Source organism: Perognathus longimembris, chromosome 13 (assembly GCF_023159225.1).
Source record: "Perognathus longimembris pacificus isolate PPM17 chromosome 13, ASM2315922v1, whole genome shotgun sequence".
NCBI classification, from domain to species: Eukaryota; Metazoa; Chordata; class Mammalia; order Rodentia; family Heteromyidae; genus Perognathus; species Perognathus longimembris.
In genome coordinates, this window is record NC_063173.1 from 49,781,505 (window position 1) to 49,803,393 (window position 21,889).

The following is a 21,889-nucleotide window of genomic DNA, read 5'->3' on the forward strand; positions in this document are numbered from 1 at the left end:
ATCTCTGTCGAAGAATAATCCAAAGATATTTTGGAGTTAGAAGTTAACAGTTCGATAAATGTATGTAAGAAAATTTGTGATTTTTATGAAATTTTATTCTGAGTTGTTTTCTTGCTATTTTGTCTCTTAAAAGTGATGACTAGTCATTCCTATTAGATTTAATTCACAAATCTCATCATCAGAGTCACAGTATGGAAAGAACACAAAGGGTATCACAAATAGAAATATATAGAATCAATAGGTTTAAGAAGACATACTTAGGTCTTAAAAATTACCATGTCATTTTAACAGTAGCTGATGTACAAATTAGAAACAAAGCTTTTGATTTTGATTTACATACTGGCTTGTCCAATTTCATTTTCATAGTAAGGATATTCAGATTGAAGTCATATATGTACCTCAAAAATTGTTTCAAAAAAAGCACATTGCCTAAAGAAGTAAATCTTAGAATTTGTGGAAAAGATGTAGTTCTCACTGACTTGGGTGGAAGAGTTTATGGAATCCTCTGTTTTCAGGTTGAATGCTGTCTTTGGTTTCTTCTCCTTTAGCCAAATGCATAGACTCCATGGGATGCAACGTGGGGGCACTGGAGACATCATATTTTTAGATAATTCTCCAATTGTACATTTTGTTCTTGGAGTTGTCACTGTCAGTCAGGGTTTCTACAGACAATGTATTGTTTCAGGTAGCAAACTCGGAATATTCCAGGGTTTAATTGGTACACACTTCTTTTTTCTTATAAAAGCCTAAAAAATTCATGGACAACCTATCATCTATTTATCTGACCATTTGTCTATCTATCTGTCTCTCTGTCTTGCTATCTTTGAGTTATGTTCAATCTGAAGTTAAAAACAGCAAAAAAAAAAATCCCTGTTAGCCAATCCAGGAAAAAATATATACAAGCATAAAATGTGTAAGTAAATAAAATCATTTGTGTTTGATTCTTTCTCTTAATTTGCCCATTACTTTTTTCTTTAGAGCACAAAAAATGTGTAGAAATAGTATTTTTCCATCTTAGCTCAAGATCTCCTTTCAAAACCCACTAACTAAACTCAAGAGTAATGTCATTCAAATAAATCCTTACCTTGTTGCTCCCTGGCTCTGCTCCCGTCTTTCATGCATTTTTCTCTATTCCCTCACTCAAGAAATGCTTAAGTACCATTTACCCAGTGCACGATTTGGTCATCCATTGGTCCCTAAAGTCTCTAGAGGATTACTAAGTAGTTGTACTGAAATCACTGCCTAGGCAATAATCAGTAAATTTCACATTTCCCAGTTGGTACACACAAATGTCATTAGTGGTCACTTTTAGATCTGCAGTTGAGTTGAGGTTAGTGAAGTACTTTGGTTCTAGTTTAGGTTCTATGTTGTGCACCATACTTTTGAAAACCTCTTCATGTTTGTGAACATTGGTGAATCTGGCTTAAGATATAGCATGTTGTATGCATAGTGTAACATATAGAGAATGGATTTCTCTCTGAAAATATGACTCATATAGCCAAAAGGTCTGCTCTGACGAGTGGATACACCATAATTTGAGATTATGTGCCAGTGTTGTTCTTTCTGATAGAGGCATAAAATTCTATTGTGTATATGTACCACATTTTGCTTATCGACTAGTCTATTGTGGGTCATCTGGGTTGGTCCATATTTTAGCAATGACAAATTGTGCTGCATTGAACAGTGGGTGTTGCTGGGTTTAGTGTGATATTGCTTGTAATCTTTTGGGCAGATGCCCAAAATTGGGGCTGTTGGGTCATAGGGGTGCTCTATGTTTAGCCTTCTGAGGAACCTCCATACCAGTTTCCAGAGTTGTTGAGCAAGTTTACAATGTAGTAGGGTTTGTTTTGTCCACATCCCCTCTAGCATTTGTTATTAGTTTTCCTGATGATGGATATTCTTACTGGGGTGAGGTGGAATTTCAGCGTTGTTTTGATTTGCATTTCCTTTATGAACAGTGATGTGGAGCACTTCTTCATGTGTCTCTGCCCTATTCATAAGGAAATGGAAGGACTTGGAAAAGTCATACTAAGTGAAGTGATCCAACGAAACGAGGATGCTATGGTTTCCCTCATAGAGAATACATGTTTAGGTTAGTCATAGCTGTAGATCACAATAGCCCGATAGCTATACCTGTATGAATACATAAGGTTATGCTAAACGAAATGAACTCCAAGTCATTTATACAAGTGGTATATCACTGTTGTAATTATTTTCAACATGCCATGTGAAACAGTACCATTCTTTTTGTTTTTTTCTCTCATATTCCATTCCCATGGTTTTACACCTGCTATCACTGTATCTGATCTTAGTACCCTGGATACTGTATATACATATGTTAGAACTAGGGATGGGAAAGGGAATGCCAAAATTGAGAGGCAAAGTATAAAAAGACAAACAATTACAAAAGCAATACATACTAAACCATTTGGTATAAACAACCATACCACTCATGTGGGGGGGGTATACAAGGGAGCGGAGAGAGGTGGGGAAAAATCAGGGAGGAGGTAAGAAGTTGGATAAGAAATGTACCAACTGCCTTACATGTGAAATTATAACCCCTCTGTACTTCACTTTGACAATAAAGAAAAAATAGCACAAACCACAAAAATATTAGAAAATTAAATCTGGAATATAATTTTAAATAAACCAACTTCTGAGCTAAAAAAGAAGATTTTGTGTTTGATTTCTCTGAGCAATTGTAGAAATGATTTTCTTATTGACAAGTGAGATATTTTGTGGGAGATTTCCCAGCTACCAAAGTTTTCCCAAAGTTTGGATAATTGAAATGTCAGATTATGGTTTTCAATGTGATTCTTTACATATTTTCCTGGTTAAGTGAGAGGAATACATCTCTTTTTCTGTACTGCCTTAAAGGAAGATGATGATAGATTTAGACATTATTGAGAAAATCACACTCAGCAAACGGCCATGGACATTATATCTGAGTGTTGGGAAAAGCAGTCTAGAATGGAGATTTCACTGTCTTATTTCTTTCAGCTTCTGCAGCATGAAGAACTGGGGACAACCTATCGTGTAGTCACCTTTCTATTCCTCTTCCTATTCTTTCTCCTGTTTCTGTTCTACTCCATTCTCTTCTTTTTCCTCTTCTTCTTCTTCTTTCTTCACTTCTTCTCCTCCCACTCCTGCTTATTCTTATTGCTTCCTTGTAAACCTATCTTTTCCTTTAAACTAACGCCATACAATTCTGAAATCAGGGACCCCCAAAAGAGAAACCTTTCATGGGTATTTTCAAGTTATTGTTTTTCACCATAGTCTTTCAGCAAACTGACTCTTTGTCATCGTATCCCTTGTAAGTTTTATTTGCACATATTAATTGTGTAAAATAATGGAATTTATTAGGATATTAATTAGACTCTTATGTAAATATAAATGTACTCTGATCACATTTGCTCTGCATTGGGATCTTCCTTCTTGACAATCAGACTTGTCAATCCTCCTTCTTGATTCCTGAACTACTGGAGTTCTACTAACCAAGTCTTGCCCAGGCTTCTCTCAGGCATTTTCTTTCAGTGTCTCTGTAGTAGGCTCAAAGTCACAGGCCATATGGGAAGTTATTTGATGAAGTCTGAGCTGATTTTGTACAGGGTCCTATTCTGAATCCTCTGCAAGTGGATTTATAGTTTTCCCAGCACCATAGGCTTGTGGCATTCTTGTGGAAATGCAAATAGGTAGCAGTGAGGGCTTATCCCTTTTCAAATCCATTGTTTTATGTTTGTGATCTTGAGCCAACATTAAATTATGCCATTTTGTTACTATGGCTCTGTTTTCTATTTTGAAGTCAGTTATTAAGATATGTCTACCATCACTCTTTCTCTCTTTTTTTTTTTTATCAAGATTGCTTGGCCCTTTTGAATCTTTTGTGTCTGTGTAAGTTCTTTTCTTTCTGTATTTCTGCGAAGAATATGTTTGGTTTTTGATTGGGATTGTATAAAATCAGCTGATAACTTTGGTAGTAAAGTCATTTTCAAAGTACTGATATTTTGCTTCACCATCATGAGAAGTCTTTCTATGTTGAATTGTTATGCCCAGATTTGGGGTCCCCCAAAACCACCAAGTTGCTGATTCTGATGCAAACGCACAAGTCTTTATTGCAAGCTTGACCCTGGGCTCACGTTCTTAACGGATGCAGTGGATCTGAATGGAGAGCCCCCACCCTTCAGTTATCAAGGTTTATCAAGGTAAAAGCATAGCACAGATGTAGGGGCTTGATGCATGGGATAGAATAAGAAACAAAGAATCCAGCGTGGCACTGATGTAGGAGGTTGACACAGAGGGTTGAGCAATCAACAAGTAAGCAAGCCACTTACAGAAACAGAATTTTGGAGTCAGGTTGACCTAATAATCAAGATGGAGTCTGCTCTATTCATCGCAACATTTCCTACCATGTTTCCCTAATCAAGATGGAGTCAGCTCTACAACAGAATGTCTTCTTAATTTTCTTTAATGGTTTATACTTTTTAGTTTACTATCATTGTTTTGTTTATATCTAGTTATTTTAATTTCTTTGGGTCCAGTGTAATTAACTCTCCATTTTGGGGGGGGGGAGCACTGGGATAGTCTTGGGGCTTGAGCTCAGGGATGCTGTCCCTGAGCTTTATTTCCTGAGACTAGTGTTTTACCACTAGAACCACAGCTCCATTTCTGGCCTTTTGGTGACCTATAGGGGAAAAGAGTGTCATTGAGCTTAGCTGTCCAGGGTAACTTTGAATTGTATTCCTCAGATCTAGTATCATCAGTAGGCAGAACTACTGGTGTGAGACATTGGTATCCAACTGTCTCCCCATTCTTTTTAGATAATTATATATCATATGATTTGGTGGAAAGGTCATTGCAAAATAAATTTTTGTGAAAATATTGTGGCAATGCTTTCTTCCTATGATTGTGTTAAGCAACAAGTATTCTATTGGTATAACATGAGAGAGGTTTGAATGTTTTACAAAGTTCTCAAAGGAAAATGTTTTCCATTGGTACAACAGGAGAACACAGGCAAACTTCTCAAACTTGGGATAATTGAGAGTACATGTTGCTCAGTTAACCCTTTGAGGACATTCCATACCAGTCTACAGTGTTTCCCTATGTAGTTCCTTTTCATCTTTTCAAAGGAAACTTGATTTTGGCTTCCATGGTGATTATGAAAGGTACCAAGAATTTTGTTGAAAGCCTTCACATCTACGGATGACAAAAATTGGACTTCTATAAGCCATTTGTACGTTCTACTCATGGGGGCTTTTCTTACAATATTATTCAAAGTTGTATGACTTTATAACTTTTTTTTATGATTTTAACATGTTGCCAAGAACATGGATTTAAACTGGATTTGCCTGGTATTTATCCTTCTTATGACGTGAACAACATTAAACACTGCATGGACCTCTGAAATATGTTGTGAGCCTTGTCAGCATTACAACTGTGTCTTAATGAGTATTCCAGTCCAGCTCTGCATAGTGCTCTTAATGAAAGTTGTTGTGCCTCTCACTGGATGATTGGATTAAGAAAATTTGGTATGTTTATACTATGCAATATTTAGCTGTACAAAGATCAGAATGTGGCAATGTGAGTAGAAGTAGAAGACTCAATCTAAAGGAAGTAAATCAGGCACAGAAGACAAATGCTGTATTTTCTTACTTAAAGAAAAAAAACAAAAGTAATGATTTGATCTCATAAAGTTGAAAATTCAATTTTGGTGTGAAGAAATTAGGAAGGACATAAGAAGACTAATAGAGGTAAGTTTTGATACTGGGCACCAAAATCCATTTCTATAGGAGGAAAAGTTCTAACATTGTACAGCTCTGGGATGCATGAAAAAATATCTTGTATCTTATCAATGACCGAATAGAGAAGATTAGCAATTCCTGATACAGAAATAATGGACATTTATGCAGATAAAAATAAGGTAATAAACCTTCATATGATTAAACACATGATCTACATGTCATCAGTCTATAGCATATACATAATTGTATGTACAAATAATTATTATGTCATGTAAAAAGATGGGGCAGAAATGATCAGTATTTCTCTTTAAATCACTATTTAGGGAGATTGAGTTTCTATAAATGATCACTACATTTACAAATACAGAAATCATGACATTTACATATCACAGCCTTTATTATTTGAACCCAGAGCTTCTTCATAGCCTTCTGGACCTCCACATTCCTGAGAGTGTAGATTAACAGATTCAACATAGGTATTATTAGGGTACAAAACACAGTCACAGGTTTGTCAGCTGGGAATGAAACTATAGGCCTTAGGTACAGGTATGAACAAGGTACAAAATATAAGATCACCACAGTGATGTGAGAGGCACAGGTGAACAGGGCTTTGTGATGTCCCTCAGAACTGTGATTCCTCAGGGAGTACAGGATGTTCACATAGGAAGCAAGCAACACAGTGAAAGTGAGCAAACACAGTGAGCCACTGTTGGCCGCGATCAGAGGCCCTAAAGTGTGAGTGTCATTACAGGCCAAATCCAGTAGTGGTATTAAGTCACACATAAGGGACAAGTAGGACAGGAAAAAGTATATGGAACACCCCAGGGCTGGGCTGGTGAAGATGGTGACTGAAATGAATGTGTTACCTGTTATTGTGACTAAATAGGTGATTAAACACTGCGAACAAGAGCTTCTGGAGTTTTTTGTCGTGGATGAGGCCCAGCAGCCTGAATTCTGTCATGTTTTTCATCCTTTCCGTGAATTTCTCTTGTGTGTTTGTATGATCTTCCTGAAAATAGAATCATAGTACTAGCCAGTCATTTTACTTGAACTTAGTATTCAAATGCTTTGTCACCTCTTTATTTTTGTTATGTGAAATTAATGAAGCCATGCTATTTATCGATTTGTGCCATTTTGCAGATAATGTGAAAGAAGAGTTCGTTTCAATGGAATATTGGTAATAGCTTACAAGCAGTCCAATATGGCCTGGTAATTTTATGAATTTTGACTTACAGTTCACCTCCAAAGTTTCATCTTGATACAAAAAAACCTTGATTAATTTAAGTGCTGTGATGTCCTTGTAGATGCCCTCAATATCAATTACTTTGAATTCATATTTGTTTTATTTACATCTTGTTGGTCAACTCTTCTTTGATACTAATTCTTTCAATTTTGCTAAATCTGAACCAATTATGTTGATTTATGTATAATTTCTTTTCATCATGTAAGTTCATACCATTCTAGAGATAGATACAGTTGTAGATCGAGTTTCATCCTTTCTAAATGTATGAAGCTATAGTTATAGCTCATGGGGCCTTCCTCATTTGCATATTACCTATTTAGTCTCACTCTACAAGAGCCTTTATTTCATTGTTTTTCTTTCCATACCTTCGGTAGTAAATATGGAAATAGTGCACAGTTCTGTATAGAGGTTTTTTCTGTATAGTATTTTTTTTCCAAATTTCTATTATCAAACTGATGTACAGAGAGATTACAGTTTCATATGTTAGGCATTGGATACATTTCTTGTACTGTTTGTTGCCTTGTCCCGTCCAACAATTGTTATTATTAGTTTTCTTGATATAAGACATTCTTACTGGGGTGAGATGGGATCTCAATGTTGTTTTGATTTGCATTTCTTTTATGGCCAGTGATGTAGAGCACTTTTTCATATGTCTCTTGGCCATTCTCATTTCCTCATCAGACAAGTCTCTTTGTAAGTCTTTAGCCCACTTGATGAGGGGGCTATTGGTTCTTTGCGGTTTTGTTGTGGAAGAAGGTAATTTTTTTAGTTCTGCATATATTTTAGAGATGAGGCCTTGTCTGTTGAATGTCCAGTAAAGATCTTCTCCCAGTCTGTGGGCTTTCTGTTTATCTTGAGAGCTATGTCCTTTGTCGTGCAGAAACTCTGAAGATTGATGCAGTCCCATTTGTCCAAAATTTCTTTGATTTGTAGCCTTTCTGGGTCTTTGTTAAGGAAGTTCCGTCCTGCGCCAAGGAGCCCAAGAGTTTCTCCTACTCCTTCCTTTAGTGTTTTCAGGGTGTCTGTTTTGATTTCGAGATCTTTAATCCATTTGGAATTGATTTTGGTGCAGGGTGATATATAAGGATCTAGTTTTAGTTTGTTGCATGTGTTGAATCAGTTTTGCCAGCACCACTTGTTAAAGAGCCTATCTTTCTTCCATATTATTGTTTTAACTCCTTTATCAAAGATTAAGTAGGCGTAGTTCTGTGGGTTCATTTCTGGGTCAAATGTTCAATTCTGTTCCATTGGTCTTCAGGCCTGTTCCAGTGCCAATCCCAAGCCGTTTTTATTACTATAGCTTTATAATACAGGTTGAAGTTGGGTATTATAATTCCTCCAGCACTGTTCTTTCTGCTTAGGAGTGTTTTTGCTATTCTAGGTCTTTTATTGTTCCATATGAATTTCTGGATTGCTTCTTCTATTTCATTAAAAAATGGTGTTGGTGGGCTGGGGATATAGCCTAGTGGCAAGAGTGCCTGCCTCGGATACACGAGGCCCTAGGTTCGATTCCCCAGCACCACATATACAGAAAACGGCCAGAAGCGGCGCTGTGGCTCAAGTGGCAGAGTGCTAGCCTTGAGCGGGAAGAAGCCAGGGACAGTGCTCAGACCCTGAGTCCAAGGCCCAGGACTGGCCAAAAAAATAAAATAAAATAAAAAATGGTGTTGGGATATTAATGGGTATTGCATTGAATTTGTAGATAGCCTTTGGTAATATTGCCATTTGGAATATATTAATCCTACCAATCCAGGAGCATGGGAGGTTTTTCCATTTCCTTAGTTCTGACTAAATTTCGTTTTTCAAGCTTTTATAGTTCTCATCAAAGAGGTCTTTCACTTGTTTAGTTAAGGTATTTTATGTTTTGGGGGGCTATTGCAAAAGGAGTTGCTTTCCTTATTTCAGCCTCAGTGTTCGGGTCGTTAGCATAGAGAAAGGCCGTTGATTTTTGAAGGCTTATTTTATATCCTGCAACTTTGCCAAAGTTTTGGATCAGCTCTAGTAGCTTGGGGGTAGAGTCTATGGGATTCTTTAGGTATAGGATCATGTCATCTCCGTAGAGAGAAAGTTTAACTTCATCTTTTCTGATTGGGATCCCCTTTATATTTTCTTCTTTCCTAATTGCTCTGGCTAGGAATTCTAGTACTATGTTGAAGAGCAGGGGAGAGAGTGGACATCCCTGTCTTGTTCCTGATTTTAAAGGGAATGGCTTTAGTTGTTCACCATTTAGTTATGCTTGCTGTTGGTTTGTCATAAACTGCATTGATTATATTCAAGAATGTTCCCTGGAATCCCAGTTTCTCCAGGGCTTTTAGCATAAATGGGTGCTGGATTTTATCAAACGCTTTTTCCGCATTCAGAGATAAAACCATGTGGTTCTTTACCTTCCTTCGGTTGATGTGGTAGATTACATTAACTGACTTGCGTACATTAAACCAACTTTGCATCCCTGGGATGAATCCAGTTTGATCGTGGTGTATGATTTTTTTGATGACCTGTTGAAGTCAATTGGCCAGAATTTTGTTGAGAATTTTTGCGTCTATGTTCATTAGGGAGATCGGTCTGTAGTCCTCTTTCCGTGATGAGTCCCTTCCTAGTTTTGGGCTGAGGGTTATACTGGCTTCATAGAATGTGTCTGGTAGTGAACATTCTCTTGAAGTGTTTGAGAAATACTCGTGTGAGTTCTGTTTTGAAGGCCTTGTAGAATTCTGCAGTGAATCCATCTGGACCTGGGCTTTTCTTGGATGGGAGATCATTTATTGCCATTTCTATTTCAATACTGGATATGAGTCTGTTTAGAAGGTTTAAATCTTCATGGTTGAGTTTGGGGATATGAATTTTTTCTAGGAAATCATCCATTTCTTCCAAGTTCTCGAATTTGTTGGCATAAAGATTTGCAAAATAGTCCCTCATTATTTTCTGAATTTCGGTTATTTCTGTGGTGATGTTACCTGTTTCATCTCTTATCTTGTTTATTTGAGTGTGCTGCCTTCGTTTTTTGGTCAGGTTTGCCAGGGGTCTATCTTGTTGATTTTTTCAAAGAATCAACTCTTTTTTTTGTTGATTCTTTCGATGGTTTTTTTAGTCTCTAATTGATTTAATTCTGATTTGATTTTAATTATTTGTTGCCATCTATTGACTTGAGGTTTGGCTTGTTGTTCTGTCTCAAGGAAATTAAGGTGCTTCCTTAAATTATTGAGTTGCTGTTTCTCCAGTTTGTTGATGTATGCATTCAGAGATATAAATTTTCCTCTGAGTACTGCCTTTGCTGTGTCCCAAAGGAGCTGTTACTTTGTGTCCTCAACTTGGCTGAAGTCCATAAACATTTGAATATCCGTTTTAATTTCTTCAATGACCCACTGATAATTCAGCAGTGTGTTTTTTAGTCTCCATGAATTGTAGGATTTTCTGTGGTGGCTGTTTGAGTTGAGCTCTAAATTTATTCCATTGTGGTCTGAGAGAATGCAGGGAATATTTTTGATAATTCTGAATTTGTACAGATTTTCTTTGTGTCCTAAGATGTGGTCTATTTTGGAGAATGTTCCATGTGCTGCAGAGAAGAATGTGTAGTCTGTTGTTGCTGGATGGAATATTCTGTAGATGTCGGTTAAGTGTAGTTGGTCTATGCAATTATTAAGATCTGTGGTTTCTTTGTTCAGTTTTTGGCGTGTTGATCTGTCCAGAGGTGATAGTGGAGTGTTAATGTCCCCAACTATCAATGTCTTTGGGTCTATGAATGTTTTTAGAGTCAGTAGAGTTTGTTTGATGAAGTTGGGTGCTCCTGCATTTGGTGTGTAGATATTTAGGATGGTTATATCTTCCTGTAGGAGAGATCTCTTTACTAGTATGTAGTAGCCTTCTTTGTTTCTTCTTACCTATTTTAATTCGAAGTCAATTTTGTCTGATACTAGGATGGCAACTCCAGCCTTCTTATGGGGCCCATTTGCTGGACAGATTTGATTCCAGCCTTTCACTTTTAGAAGATGTTTTCTTTTGCTGGATAGATGTGTCTCTTGGAGGCAGCAGAAAGATGGACCTTGACTTTTGATCCAACTTATGAGCCTATGTCGTTTGATTGGAGAATTAAGTCCATTAATGCTGAGAGTTAGGATTGAGAGATCATTGTTTGTTCCTTTCATTATCACTATCTTGTTTAAAGCTGTGTCTTCCCATTTCTTGATCTGATATTTACTATTTAGGGTTCATTTCTCTGTCTGTATTGGGATCTTGATTATTTTTCCTGTATAGTACATATTTGAGGATTTTCTGTAAAGCTGGTTTGGTGGAGATATATTGTTTCAGTTTTTCCTTACTGTGGAAGACTTTTATTTGACCTTTGGCTATGAATGAGAGTTTGGCTGGGTACAGAATTCTTGGTTGGTAGTTATTTTTATTTAATGTTTGGTATACTTCATTCCAGGCTCTCCTTGCTTTCATGGTCTTTGCTGAGAAGTCTGGGGTAATTCTGATTGCTTTTCCTTTATATGTGATTGTTTTCTTCTCCCTAACAGCTTTAAGGATTCTTTTCTTGTACTCCACAGATCATGTTTTGATCACAATGTGTTGGTGGGATGTCCTATTCTAGTCTGGTCAGATTGGGGTTCTAAATGCTTCATGTATCTGTATAGGTCTTTCCTTTTGGATATTTGGGAAGTTCTCAGCTAATATTCTGTTAAATAGATTGCCTATCCCATTAACCTCTTTCTCCAAGTTTTCCTCTATACCTATTATCCTTAAATTGGGCATCCTGATCGTGTCTTGAATCTCCTGTAGCGATCTGTTTTGTTGATTGTACTGGATTTGTATTGATTTTTTATCTTTCTCTATAGAATCTAAGGCATCTTCAGCTCCTGTGATTCGATCCTCTGCTTCAGTTAGTCGGGACTGTAGGCTAGCTACTTGATTTCGAATCTATTTTCCTTCTGACTGGTCTTTCCTGATGATTTCTATGTCCTTCCTTAGGTCTTGTATGGACTTCTTTTCTTCATTAACTTCATTACTTTGGTTTTGAGTGTTGTCTCTTAAATCTTTAAGCTGGTTAGCTATCTTTTCATTTGACTCTTGAAGTTCATTTATCTTTCTATTTGTGGATGCCATGAAATTCTCCATTAATTTTTGCTTTGCCTCCTCACACTCTAGAATATTTGACTGAAGAGATTCAAACTTTTCGTTTATCATGTTTTTCAGTAGACTTTGTAGAGCATTTTGGGGGTTCTCTTCCATGTCTTTGATTGACTGCTCTGCTTCCTGCTTGTTTTGAGTGGGGGATAAGACTAAATTGTTTGCCATCTTTCTTGTGTTCCTTCTGCCCATTTGGATTGGGAATGCCAGTCTACCAGCACCTGTGAGCACCATTTAAGACCCAAAGCAGCCCTTACCAAGCACTGTTGTGTAAATTTTACAAGTTCACAATTATATACAGATACCTTGTATACCTGCTATAAAATTAGATTTGGTGTTCCTAAAGAATACAATTTCTATATAACAACTGATCCTGGGCCCTGTATTCAGTAGTTACTTACTGTTTCAACCCTATACGCAATTCTTGTTTTTATATTAAGTTCTTTTAGGACTGGCTTTCTCTATGAACCCCTTTGATTCAGTCTGATCAAGCTGGGATACCCTCTATCCAATAACCAGGAATCAATGGAACCTGGAGGTCCAGGCAGTAATTTAGGAGGGTAAGTTGGAGGTAGTAAAGAGAATAGAGTAAAATGTATTGGGGTGGTGGTGGTGATTTTGCTTTAGTTTCAGTGACGTGGACATGTGGAGAAGAGTAGAATCAGTAGAAAGAACAAGGTTAAAATGATAGACAATGGAGAGTTAGCAGAAAAGAGTGGAGGTGTTATTCATAGGAAAGTAATTTTTTTTTTTTTTTTTGGCCAGTCGTGGGCCCTGGACAGGGCCTGAGCACTGTCCCTGGCTTCTTCCCGCTCAAGGCTAGCACTCTGCCACTTGAGCCACAGCGCCGCTTCTGGCCGTTTTTTGTATATGTGGTGCTGGGGAATCGAACCTAGGGCCTCGTGTATCCGAGGCAGGCACTCTTGCCACTAGGCCATATCCCTAGCCCAGGAAAGTAATTTTTGAAGAAAGAGAACGCAAAGAGAGAAATAAAGTAAAAATACTGGAAGACAGATGCAGAAAACAGAGAAAAATTATTTAAAAAAGAACAAAAATAAAAAGGAAAAAAAAACAGAAAAGGAACAACCCAAACAAACAAACAAACAAACAAAAAAACCTTGATAAAACTTACTGGTAAAAATGGAATACAAACAAACAAACAAAAAAAAAACCAACAATGTTTCAGAAGTGAAAAAATTAAAAAGAATTTTTTTTAAAAAAAAACACGTTTAAATAGAAAAAAAATAGAGTCCTCCTTGTTTGGGTAGTCTTTCCCCAGTCTCTGGTTTCCTTCCAATGGTCTGCCATCTATTTTCCTGATTGGCTGGTTTGACTTGATTTCAGTTTGCAAGGGGTGGATCTGTTCTGACCCTTCTCCCCTGTTGGTGCAATCCTGGGTCTCTGTGGTTTGCACAGCTTGCAGGTAGGCCTTGGGCATCCTCTTTAGATGGGGACGTGAGCAGTCTCGGGAACTGTGGCTCCTCTGTCTGCTGTGGGGCCACTGCCTTTGATGCCTGGGTTTGAATAGGCTGTGGACTCAGCAGGGCGGGGCGCCTCTGGCCTGTTTTACCCGGCTGAGAGTTGCTTGCCTAGGGGCGGTGGCCTCCTTGGCAGTGGTGGCTATAGAATGCAGCTCTGTTTTGGGCTGGGAATTGGGCTTCCTCTGTGACAGGACCGTTTAGCTGTCCCCGGAACTGTTTGTTCCCCCTCTGGTGTTTCTGTGCCCCCGGTAGCTGCTGGCCGCTTTCTCTTTAAATTATAAATTCTGGCGGGCAGGATGGGGCACCTCTGGCTAAGCCGAGGCCTAGGACATGCCTCCCGCCAGGGCAGGTGGCATTCTCCTGGGCGGAGCTGGCTCTCACTGGTCAGTCCCTCTTGCCCTTTTCAAAGACGGCTCCTTTGACCTCGCTTTCCCCAGGCCCGCTTTAATTCCAGTCTGGTCTGACCCTATGCCAGTGGCAAAGATGGCACTTTACTCTGGCATTGGGGGAAGGGCTGCCTTCCAGAAGCTGCTCTGTGGGCACGAGTGAGAATATCTTTTGTGGGGTACTTACACTTTCTCTGCGATTTCAGGTCGCCCGTGCTCAGCCACCGTCTGGAGGATTTCTCCCTGGTCTATGCTGTGTGCTTTAGCCGCGTGGAGTGCGGGTTGCTGTGCCGGGCACTGTGCCGGCACCGGCACTGGCATGGCGGCGAGATGCCACCCAGAGCTCAAATCTGTGTTTTCAGACGAGCAAAGTCGATTTTTCCTTCCTGGTCAGAATCCCTGTACTGTTACAACTTACTCTGGCTATCTTTCTAGGAGTAAAAGTTTCTATGGGGTGAGAAAACTGCGATGTCAGAGGGGCTCTGCTGCTCCTCCACCATCTTCCCGGAAGTCCAGTATAGTATTTTTTAAAGCCAGTCTTTAATTTTCAATTAGTTTAAGGAGGCAAATATACACTCACAAAAAGTAATTCAAAGAATCAAGAATTTGGAGTATCAACATGTATACACTAATTTATGTATTTTTTAGAATGTAATTATAATGTTAAGTTTACATGTAAATGAAGAATGAATTAGTATCATATTTCCATTTCCACTTTAAGTATTATCAAATTACATTTCTTCAAACTCCAGTAGAAAGCACTCTCACTGTGACAATGGGCTGGGAACTTACAGTATTTTATAAATAAAATTTCCTGTTACTCATACTTTGTTTACATATAGATTATATTCTTGATTAGGTACAATTCCCACTGCCCTATAAAAATTGCATTAAATAAGATATAAAGTACCCTGAATTTCTTATTCAGAAGACAAGAAGGTTTGGGTCAGATGAAAATTTGAAATTTCTTCCTTTGCAGGATTTAGTTTTTCCTTATTTTTGGTGAAAATAATACCATATAAATTATTATTTTTCATTGGAGTGAGTCTTACAGGTCTTTTTTTGAGTCTGTGTTGTTGGTACAAGAATATGAAGTATTCAATCTTTATCTGCCTTTTTTTTCTTATTTTTCCCCAATTCCTCCAAAAAAACCAAAATAACTTAATTTCCCAAACATAATTACTGGGCATAGAAATCAGCATCACTACTCCACGGTTTTAATAACAATGAGGAAAAATATATTTTGATCAGAAAATATATTCCTTGAATTGTTTTCATTCTTGGTTCCTGTAGACAGTGATTATATAATCAGTCATTTAAATGAATTTAATTTACAAATTTAAATTTCATACTTGCAACATAGAAATCATTCAAAGGTGAAAAATTTCAAACCATGCAATCTAAAACTGTACAAATTAGTGTATTTAGTGGCACATTTATATTTACTGTAGAATCGATTTTAGTCATTATAACAGCATCTGCTTTAGTAATGTACAGATAGTGTTTTTATGATATTTTATATTGATTTTGACATTTCTTTTGTTATTGTGCTCAAATTAATTTTCATATTAAAATACTAAGTTCTAGTCAAATATATAACAACAAAAAACTTCTTTGGGTAAAAGAAATGAACAAAACCTTTTAATGTGCCTAAAATTTTGGAAAATATATTTCATTTTTACTGACCTGATTCTAGTTGACAGTGGAATTCCTTTTCTTAGATTGAGTGTGGTCATTCCTTTCTTCCCATTTCAGCATATGCAACAAAGCTTTCAATGGACTCTGTGAACTCTCAGGTGGGGCACTAAAATAATAATTTTCTGGAATATTCTGTAATTTGGATATACTGTATTTGATTCCCATTGTCAACTCACACTTCTGTTGGCTGTATGGCTTTATTTTTATTTCCATGCTTTTCCATAGGGCGTAGTGAAATTTCAAAAAGAAATCCTTTTTGATTTTATTCCAATTTGAAAATAATTGAATAAGGACAACATATAAACAGAGGAAAAATATTTAACATTATTATAGATACTATATGTAAATTGAACTATGCAATTTGTGAGTGGGAATGGGAAGGGAAAACTAAGAGAAAGAATGCACTCATGTGACATGTAATGGTATTCATTCTGTACGTCACCTTTATGATGATAATACACTATTTTTTCTAATTCTTTTTTTTTTTTGCTTTTGTAGTTGTTTGTATTTTTTACCCTATGTACCACTGTTTACCAGTATACATGGTTTCCAATATACTCAGATAAGATACAGAGATAGTGTAGGTACAACCACAGGAAGGGGATACAAGAGGATCATCAATAATAGAAGCTACAGTTACACATAGCACACTGACAGTAGTTACAACAGTGACATAAAAATCGTTTCAATAACATGGAGTTCATTTTACTCAGCATCATCTTATGTGTTCATAAGGGTATAGCTATTGGGCTCTTGTGATCTTCTGCTGTGACTTGCCTAAACCTGTGCTAATTATTCCCTATAAGGGAGACCATAGCTTCATGGACAATACACTATTATTGTTAAAATATTCAATAACAGTTTTCAACTTAAAAATGAATGAATACATAACATTCACTTGGTTATATATCCTTTTCTCAATTTGGCCAAATTTCTGCCTCTTAAGTGACCATAAACGATATGGAGAAAGAATTTCTTTGAATCCTACCACAAGATTACTTTTCAACTCTCTTTCCCCTTTCCACTAACTTTGCTTACTTTATCCCAAGCAAATCTTTTTCTCGTTGTTCTGCTACTCTGCTTGTCATTTATTCACAGATCCTTCCTTCTTTCCAATTCCTTCTTTGCTGGCTCTAGAGGAATGTTTAAATACACTTCTGTAGCATGCAGGGTTTAGCCAGTCATTGAACTTGTATCACTCAGAGGAATCATAATTGGCTCTGATGAAATCTTTGCCATCACAAAAGGAAGGTCATTGCCTTACTCCCAGTGGCTCCCCACTAACACCATTAATGGCTGGTTTTAGAAAAGCAGTACAGGAGGGGTTGTGTATCAGTTGTGGTTTAGGATAAGACTTGAGTAATATAATTTCAAAAATGTCCTTAGAAGGCATCTTCCCCCCCCCCCCCCAGTTATGCACTGTTGAGCCTGTTCTAGGTTATGATGTCTTTCTAAGCATAGGACTGAGTTTAGTAAATGGAGTTTTCTCTGAAAACATGACTTACTTACTTGGCATGGCTGATCTGAAAAATGGAAATCCCAGTATTGAATATTTTGTCCATTGTTGCCTTTGGAGATTGTAAAATTATTTTTTATTATTGACTAACTTAATGAGTTTGGATGTTCAGGATTTCTTGCTATCAAAAACTAGATAATTTAGCCAGGTACCGGTGGCTCGTACTTGTCATCCTTTCTCCTGAGGTGGCTGAGATTCAGAGGATCCTCCTTCAAAGCTAGTCAAACAAAGAATTCAAATACAAATAAAAACAAAACAAACCCAGCCAACCAAACAAAAAAGCTTTAACCAACCAAGCAACCAAATAAAAATCCAGGTGAATATTCCATATGAGTCTACTTGCAAAAATGCTTAACAAAATACTAGCAAATTAATTCCAGTAGCATAGAAAGTCATTGATCATGACTAAGTCAGATTCATCACAGGGAGGCAGAGATGGTTCAGCATAGGCAAATAAATAAGCATCCTATACTTTGTTCAAAAGAACAAAGGATCAAGTGACATTTGTCATTTCCCTGCAAAATACTCATTTGACAAGATTTAATTGCCTTTTAGGATGAAAAATTTTAAATAAAGTAAGTCTAAAAGTTAAGCCTTTTATGTACATTTATTTGTTTTGTGGGGGGTAAGGGGAGGCATAGAAGGGTGGGACAAGGGGTGAACTAATGCAGCAGTGACACTAATGCAGCACTAGACACTATGTTGAAAATGAACTATACAACTTGTTGGGGAGGAGGGTTGGGAGGGGAAAAATGGAGAAAATGAGGGAAGAGGTGACACAATTCCCATTGGTTCCAAATCCAACCCCTTTGAGTACTACTTGCTTCTTGGAGTTTTATTTTTTCTGAATTTTTCTAAGGAATTACAGTATTTGAGATCTACCTTGAATCTGTTATATTTCAGATAATACATCTGTACACTTGCATACCACTCAATGTATTTACTTATGAGTTTGCAAGCTAAATCTAACTTCCACATATCATGGAAAACATGCATCCTTTGTCTCTCTGGGCCTTTCTTTCTTCACATAACACTTTTTTCCCTCAAGTCTTTTCCAACGAATGAGTAAAAATTTCATTGTGCTTTTTTCCTGTCCTCTCTGTGAATCTTTTCTTTTTCTGAGCTAACACATTATTTTTAACACATACAATTTAATACATACGATTTTATTTCCTGCTCATTGACCTAGGGATGGGTAGGCCTTGAGAGCAGTTGTTCTTACCATGGTTACTCAGTAGCCCATGTGATTTCTATAGGGAAAAGAATACTAGGGAGTGTTACACTGGCTTCTAGAGGGCTCTACCTGAATGAGACACATAGCACCTCTCTCAGTGGATTACTACTTAAAAGACAAATGAGCTGGGAAATAATATGGTAGTTCATTGATATTTAGTGAGCAGTAGATGGGTTGGCAACAATTGAGAAAAAACTGGCCTGACCCAAAGAATGAACTGTTTACTAACCTTTGAAAATAATCTGTTTATGTGCTGTATTTAATATATGACACAAGCTGGGTTAAAGATTAATTTCAGATAACAATCTTTATGAAGTTAGAAATATATTTGTCAAGATTTTCAAGGCTTCTGTTGTGTCCTTGATCTAAGTTTCTTTTTCTAGTTTCCAAATATGAATCCGTCAATTGTTTTGTCTGCATCTCAGTTAATTCTGATCTCATTGTCCTGTACTTCTTCATACATATGAGTGTACAGAAATTTTTGGTCTTATTACTGAGATATGATCAACTTTCTTTGGTGCCTGCTATCTTTGACATTATCATCTAAGGAACTAGATGGCCATGACAAGCCATTTTGATGGTGAAGTGATATGTAAGATGGTATTTTAATTAATTAATTACTTTTGGTAATGGGGTTTGAATTTAGGGCCTTGTGCTTGCTAGTGTAGCATTCTGCCATCAAACCACATATCTAGTCCTGTTTTGTGCTGGTTATTTTGAGAGAGTGTCTTGTGAACTTTTCTGCTTGGGATGAACTCTACCCACAATCCTTCCAACTCTCAGCCTCACATGTAGTTAAGATTACAGATGTGAACCACCAGTGCTCAATTGTAAGACTATCTTTTTGAACAGGAAAAGAGCTCCCCCAAATTAGTTCTATATGAGAAATTACATCCCATGTTCTATTATAGCTGTACCTAGAAGAATTTTATATTCTTTAGGAGGCAGAGAGAATAATTTATTCATAGAAGAAGACTACACCTGGAAATGCACAACACAACAACATTTATTTGGGGATGAGTCCTGCCTTAAATGACTTGCTTCTCAAAACCCCTTCATTTCTGGTTTTTGTCTGTTTCTCATGATGTCTACCTGAATTTCCTCACTTTGGGTTAAAAATGAGTTTCAACAAAAATATTTGTTTATTAATTTCTTTAGCTTATATAATTTGTATATTTAATTATAATTATATTTATAATTATAATCTTTAGTTACATAATTTGTACTAAAAGCTTTGTACAATTTGTTCTCATGTGAATACATAAATTGATGAATTTTTCATATATATTTTTCATATATTATTTTATAATGACTAGCAATTGGCTTTGGCCACTCACTTGCAAATGATAAGAAATGTGTAATTGGAGGGATCTTTAGTCATCATTTTTTCAAGTTTTCATTTCTTATGACAGGAACCACACAAGATTCTATAAAACAATGGCAATAAAATATACTAACATTCACATATTCTGACTTCAAGACTCCTTTCCATTAGTTGCACTTGGCATAAACAAATAGATTTTATCTGTGTCTTCTCTATTCATGTGAATGATTACTTTTGGCTCCAGACATTCCTTTGGCTCCAGAGCTTTCTCAGCATTTTTCACCTGTGTTTCTAAGGGTATATAGATTAAAGGGTTTATCATGGGTGTTATCACAGTATAAAACACAGCCACTGCCTTGTCAATGGGGAAAGTGATCATTGGCCAAAGCTACACAAAGATACAGGGTACAAAGAATGGGATGACCACAGTAATATGTGAGCCAAAGGTATTGAGACCTTTCGCTGTTCTTCAGTGCTGTGAGTCTTCAGAGAGCAAAGAACAAGGACATAGGAAGTGATAAGTATAGAAAATATGAGCATACACATCAGTCCACTGTTGGCAGCAACAAAGAGTCCAAAGATATGAGTATCAGTGCAAGAGAGCTTGAGGAGAGGGAAAAGGTCACAGATGAAATGGTCAATGACATTTGGACCACAGAAGGGCAACCAGACCATAAAAAGAATCAAAGCATGAACAAGTCCTCCAGCCCAGGCCATTGACACCAGGATGTTACACGCTCGCTTATTCATTGTGATCATGTAATGTAGAGGTTTGCAGATGGCCACATAACGATCATATGCCATCACGGTCAGCAGAATTATCTCGACTCCCCCAAAGAAATGTTCTGCAAAGAGCTGTGTCATGCACCCACCAAAGGAGATTGCTTTGTTTTCACTGAGCAGATCAAATATCATTTTAGGAGCCATGGTCGAAGAACAGCAGCTGTCTATGAAGGATAAGAAGGACAGAAAAAATACATGGGGGAATCCAGGTTTGGGCTGGTGGTGACTGTTACAACAATAAGTAGGTTACCGATGAGAGTGAGAATGTAGATAAGTAAAAATACAACAAATAAGAGTTTTTGCATGGCTGGGTTCTGGGTCAGGCCAAGCAGGATAAATTCTGTCACGTTGTTCACTTGCTCCATGAACTGGTTTTGACATCTAAATTATTCATTTATCTGTGGATAGCACAAGGATTGAATTCAAGGTATACTAAATTTGGACAGGCACATAGTTTCTGTCAGGATTGTTTTCTGTGACTCTGATGGAAATACCAAGCAGAAAAATCCAACACTTAAAGGTGTGTCATATCACCACTCATATTGAAAACATATGTGCATGCATGCATGCACACACATCCCTTTATGTACCAAAGCATGGTTTTATGATGTGGACACCTTTCCTTTATCTGTGCATGGGTGGATATTCTAATAACTGACATTTATATTTTTCCCATTGAAAACAGTAACAAAAATAGGAGTGATTTCTCTTCATTACCTATTCACTCACTTAATACTTATGAATCATCAGGACAGAAATTGCTATTATTTTTAGCCATTTTTAGGTGACAGAACATCAGGCACATTTAATTTAAATTAGGGACTATGTAGTCCCATTTCATAATCAATTAAACTGAATAAATATTTGAATCTGTGGTAAGATAGACCTTGGTGGTTGAATTAGTGAGCTGGGTCACAACCAATAAAATCATATTTGCTTGTTTATTTTTCAAGGGATTACAGATGCCAAACAGTAGGCCATCACAAGCCACCACATTCATCATCCCCCAAAGAAATGCTCTGCAAAATCAGAGTCATGTATCCACCCAAGAAAATAGATTTGTTTTGTTTTCAATGAGCAAGTCAACTATCATTCCAAAATGATAGAGTCATGGTGAAAGATTAGACTTTATTTATTTATTTATTTTATTTTTATTTTTTGGCCAGTCCTGGGGCTTGGACTCAGAGCCTGAGCACTGTCCCTGGCTTCTTTTTGCTCAAGGTTAGCACTCTGCCACTTGAGCCACAGTGCCACTTCTGGCCATTTTCTGTATATGTGGTGCTTGCCACTAGGCTATATCCCCAGCCTGATTAGACTTGATTTAAAAAGTTTAGAAGCATTGCTGGCAATGAAGAAAACCATACA

The 21,889-nt window shown here is 37.1% G+C and overlaps 1 protein-coding gene across 1 annotated transcript; it reads right to left on the bottom strand.

Annotated features, from left to right (window-relative positions):
- Positions 1 to 1,216: 1,216 nt before the first annotated feature.
- Positions 1,217 to 20,889, bottom strand: LOC125362491 (olfactory receptor 4C5-like). Its single transcript, XM_048361325.1, is given in 4 exon segments — positions 1,217 to 1,422; positions 6,122 to 6,466; positions 20,296 to 20,715; positions 20,718 to 20,889. Coding segments are annotated over 4 exon segments (1,143 nt in total).
- Positions 20,890 to 21,889: the final 1,000 nt, after the last annotated feature.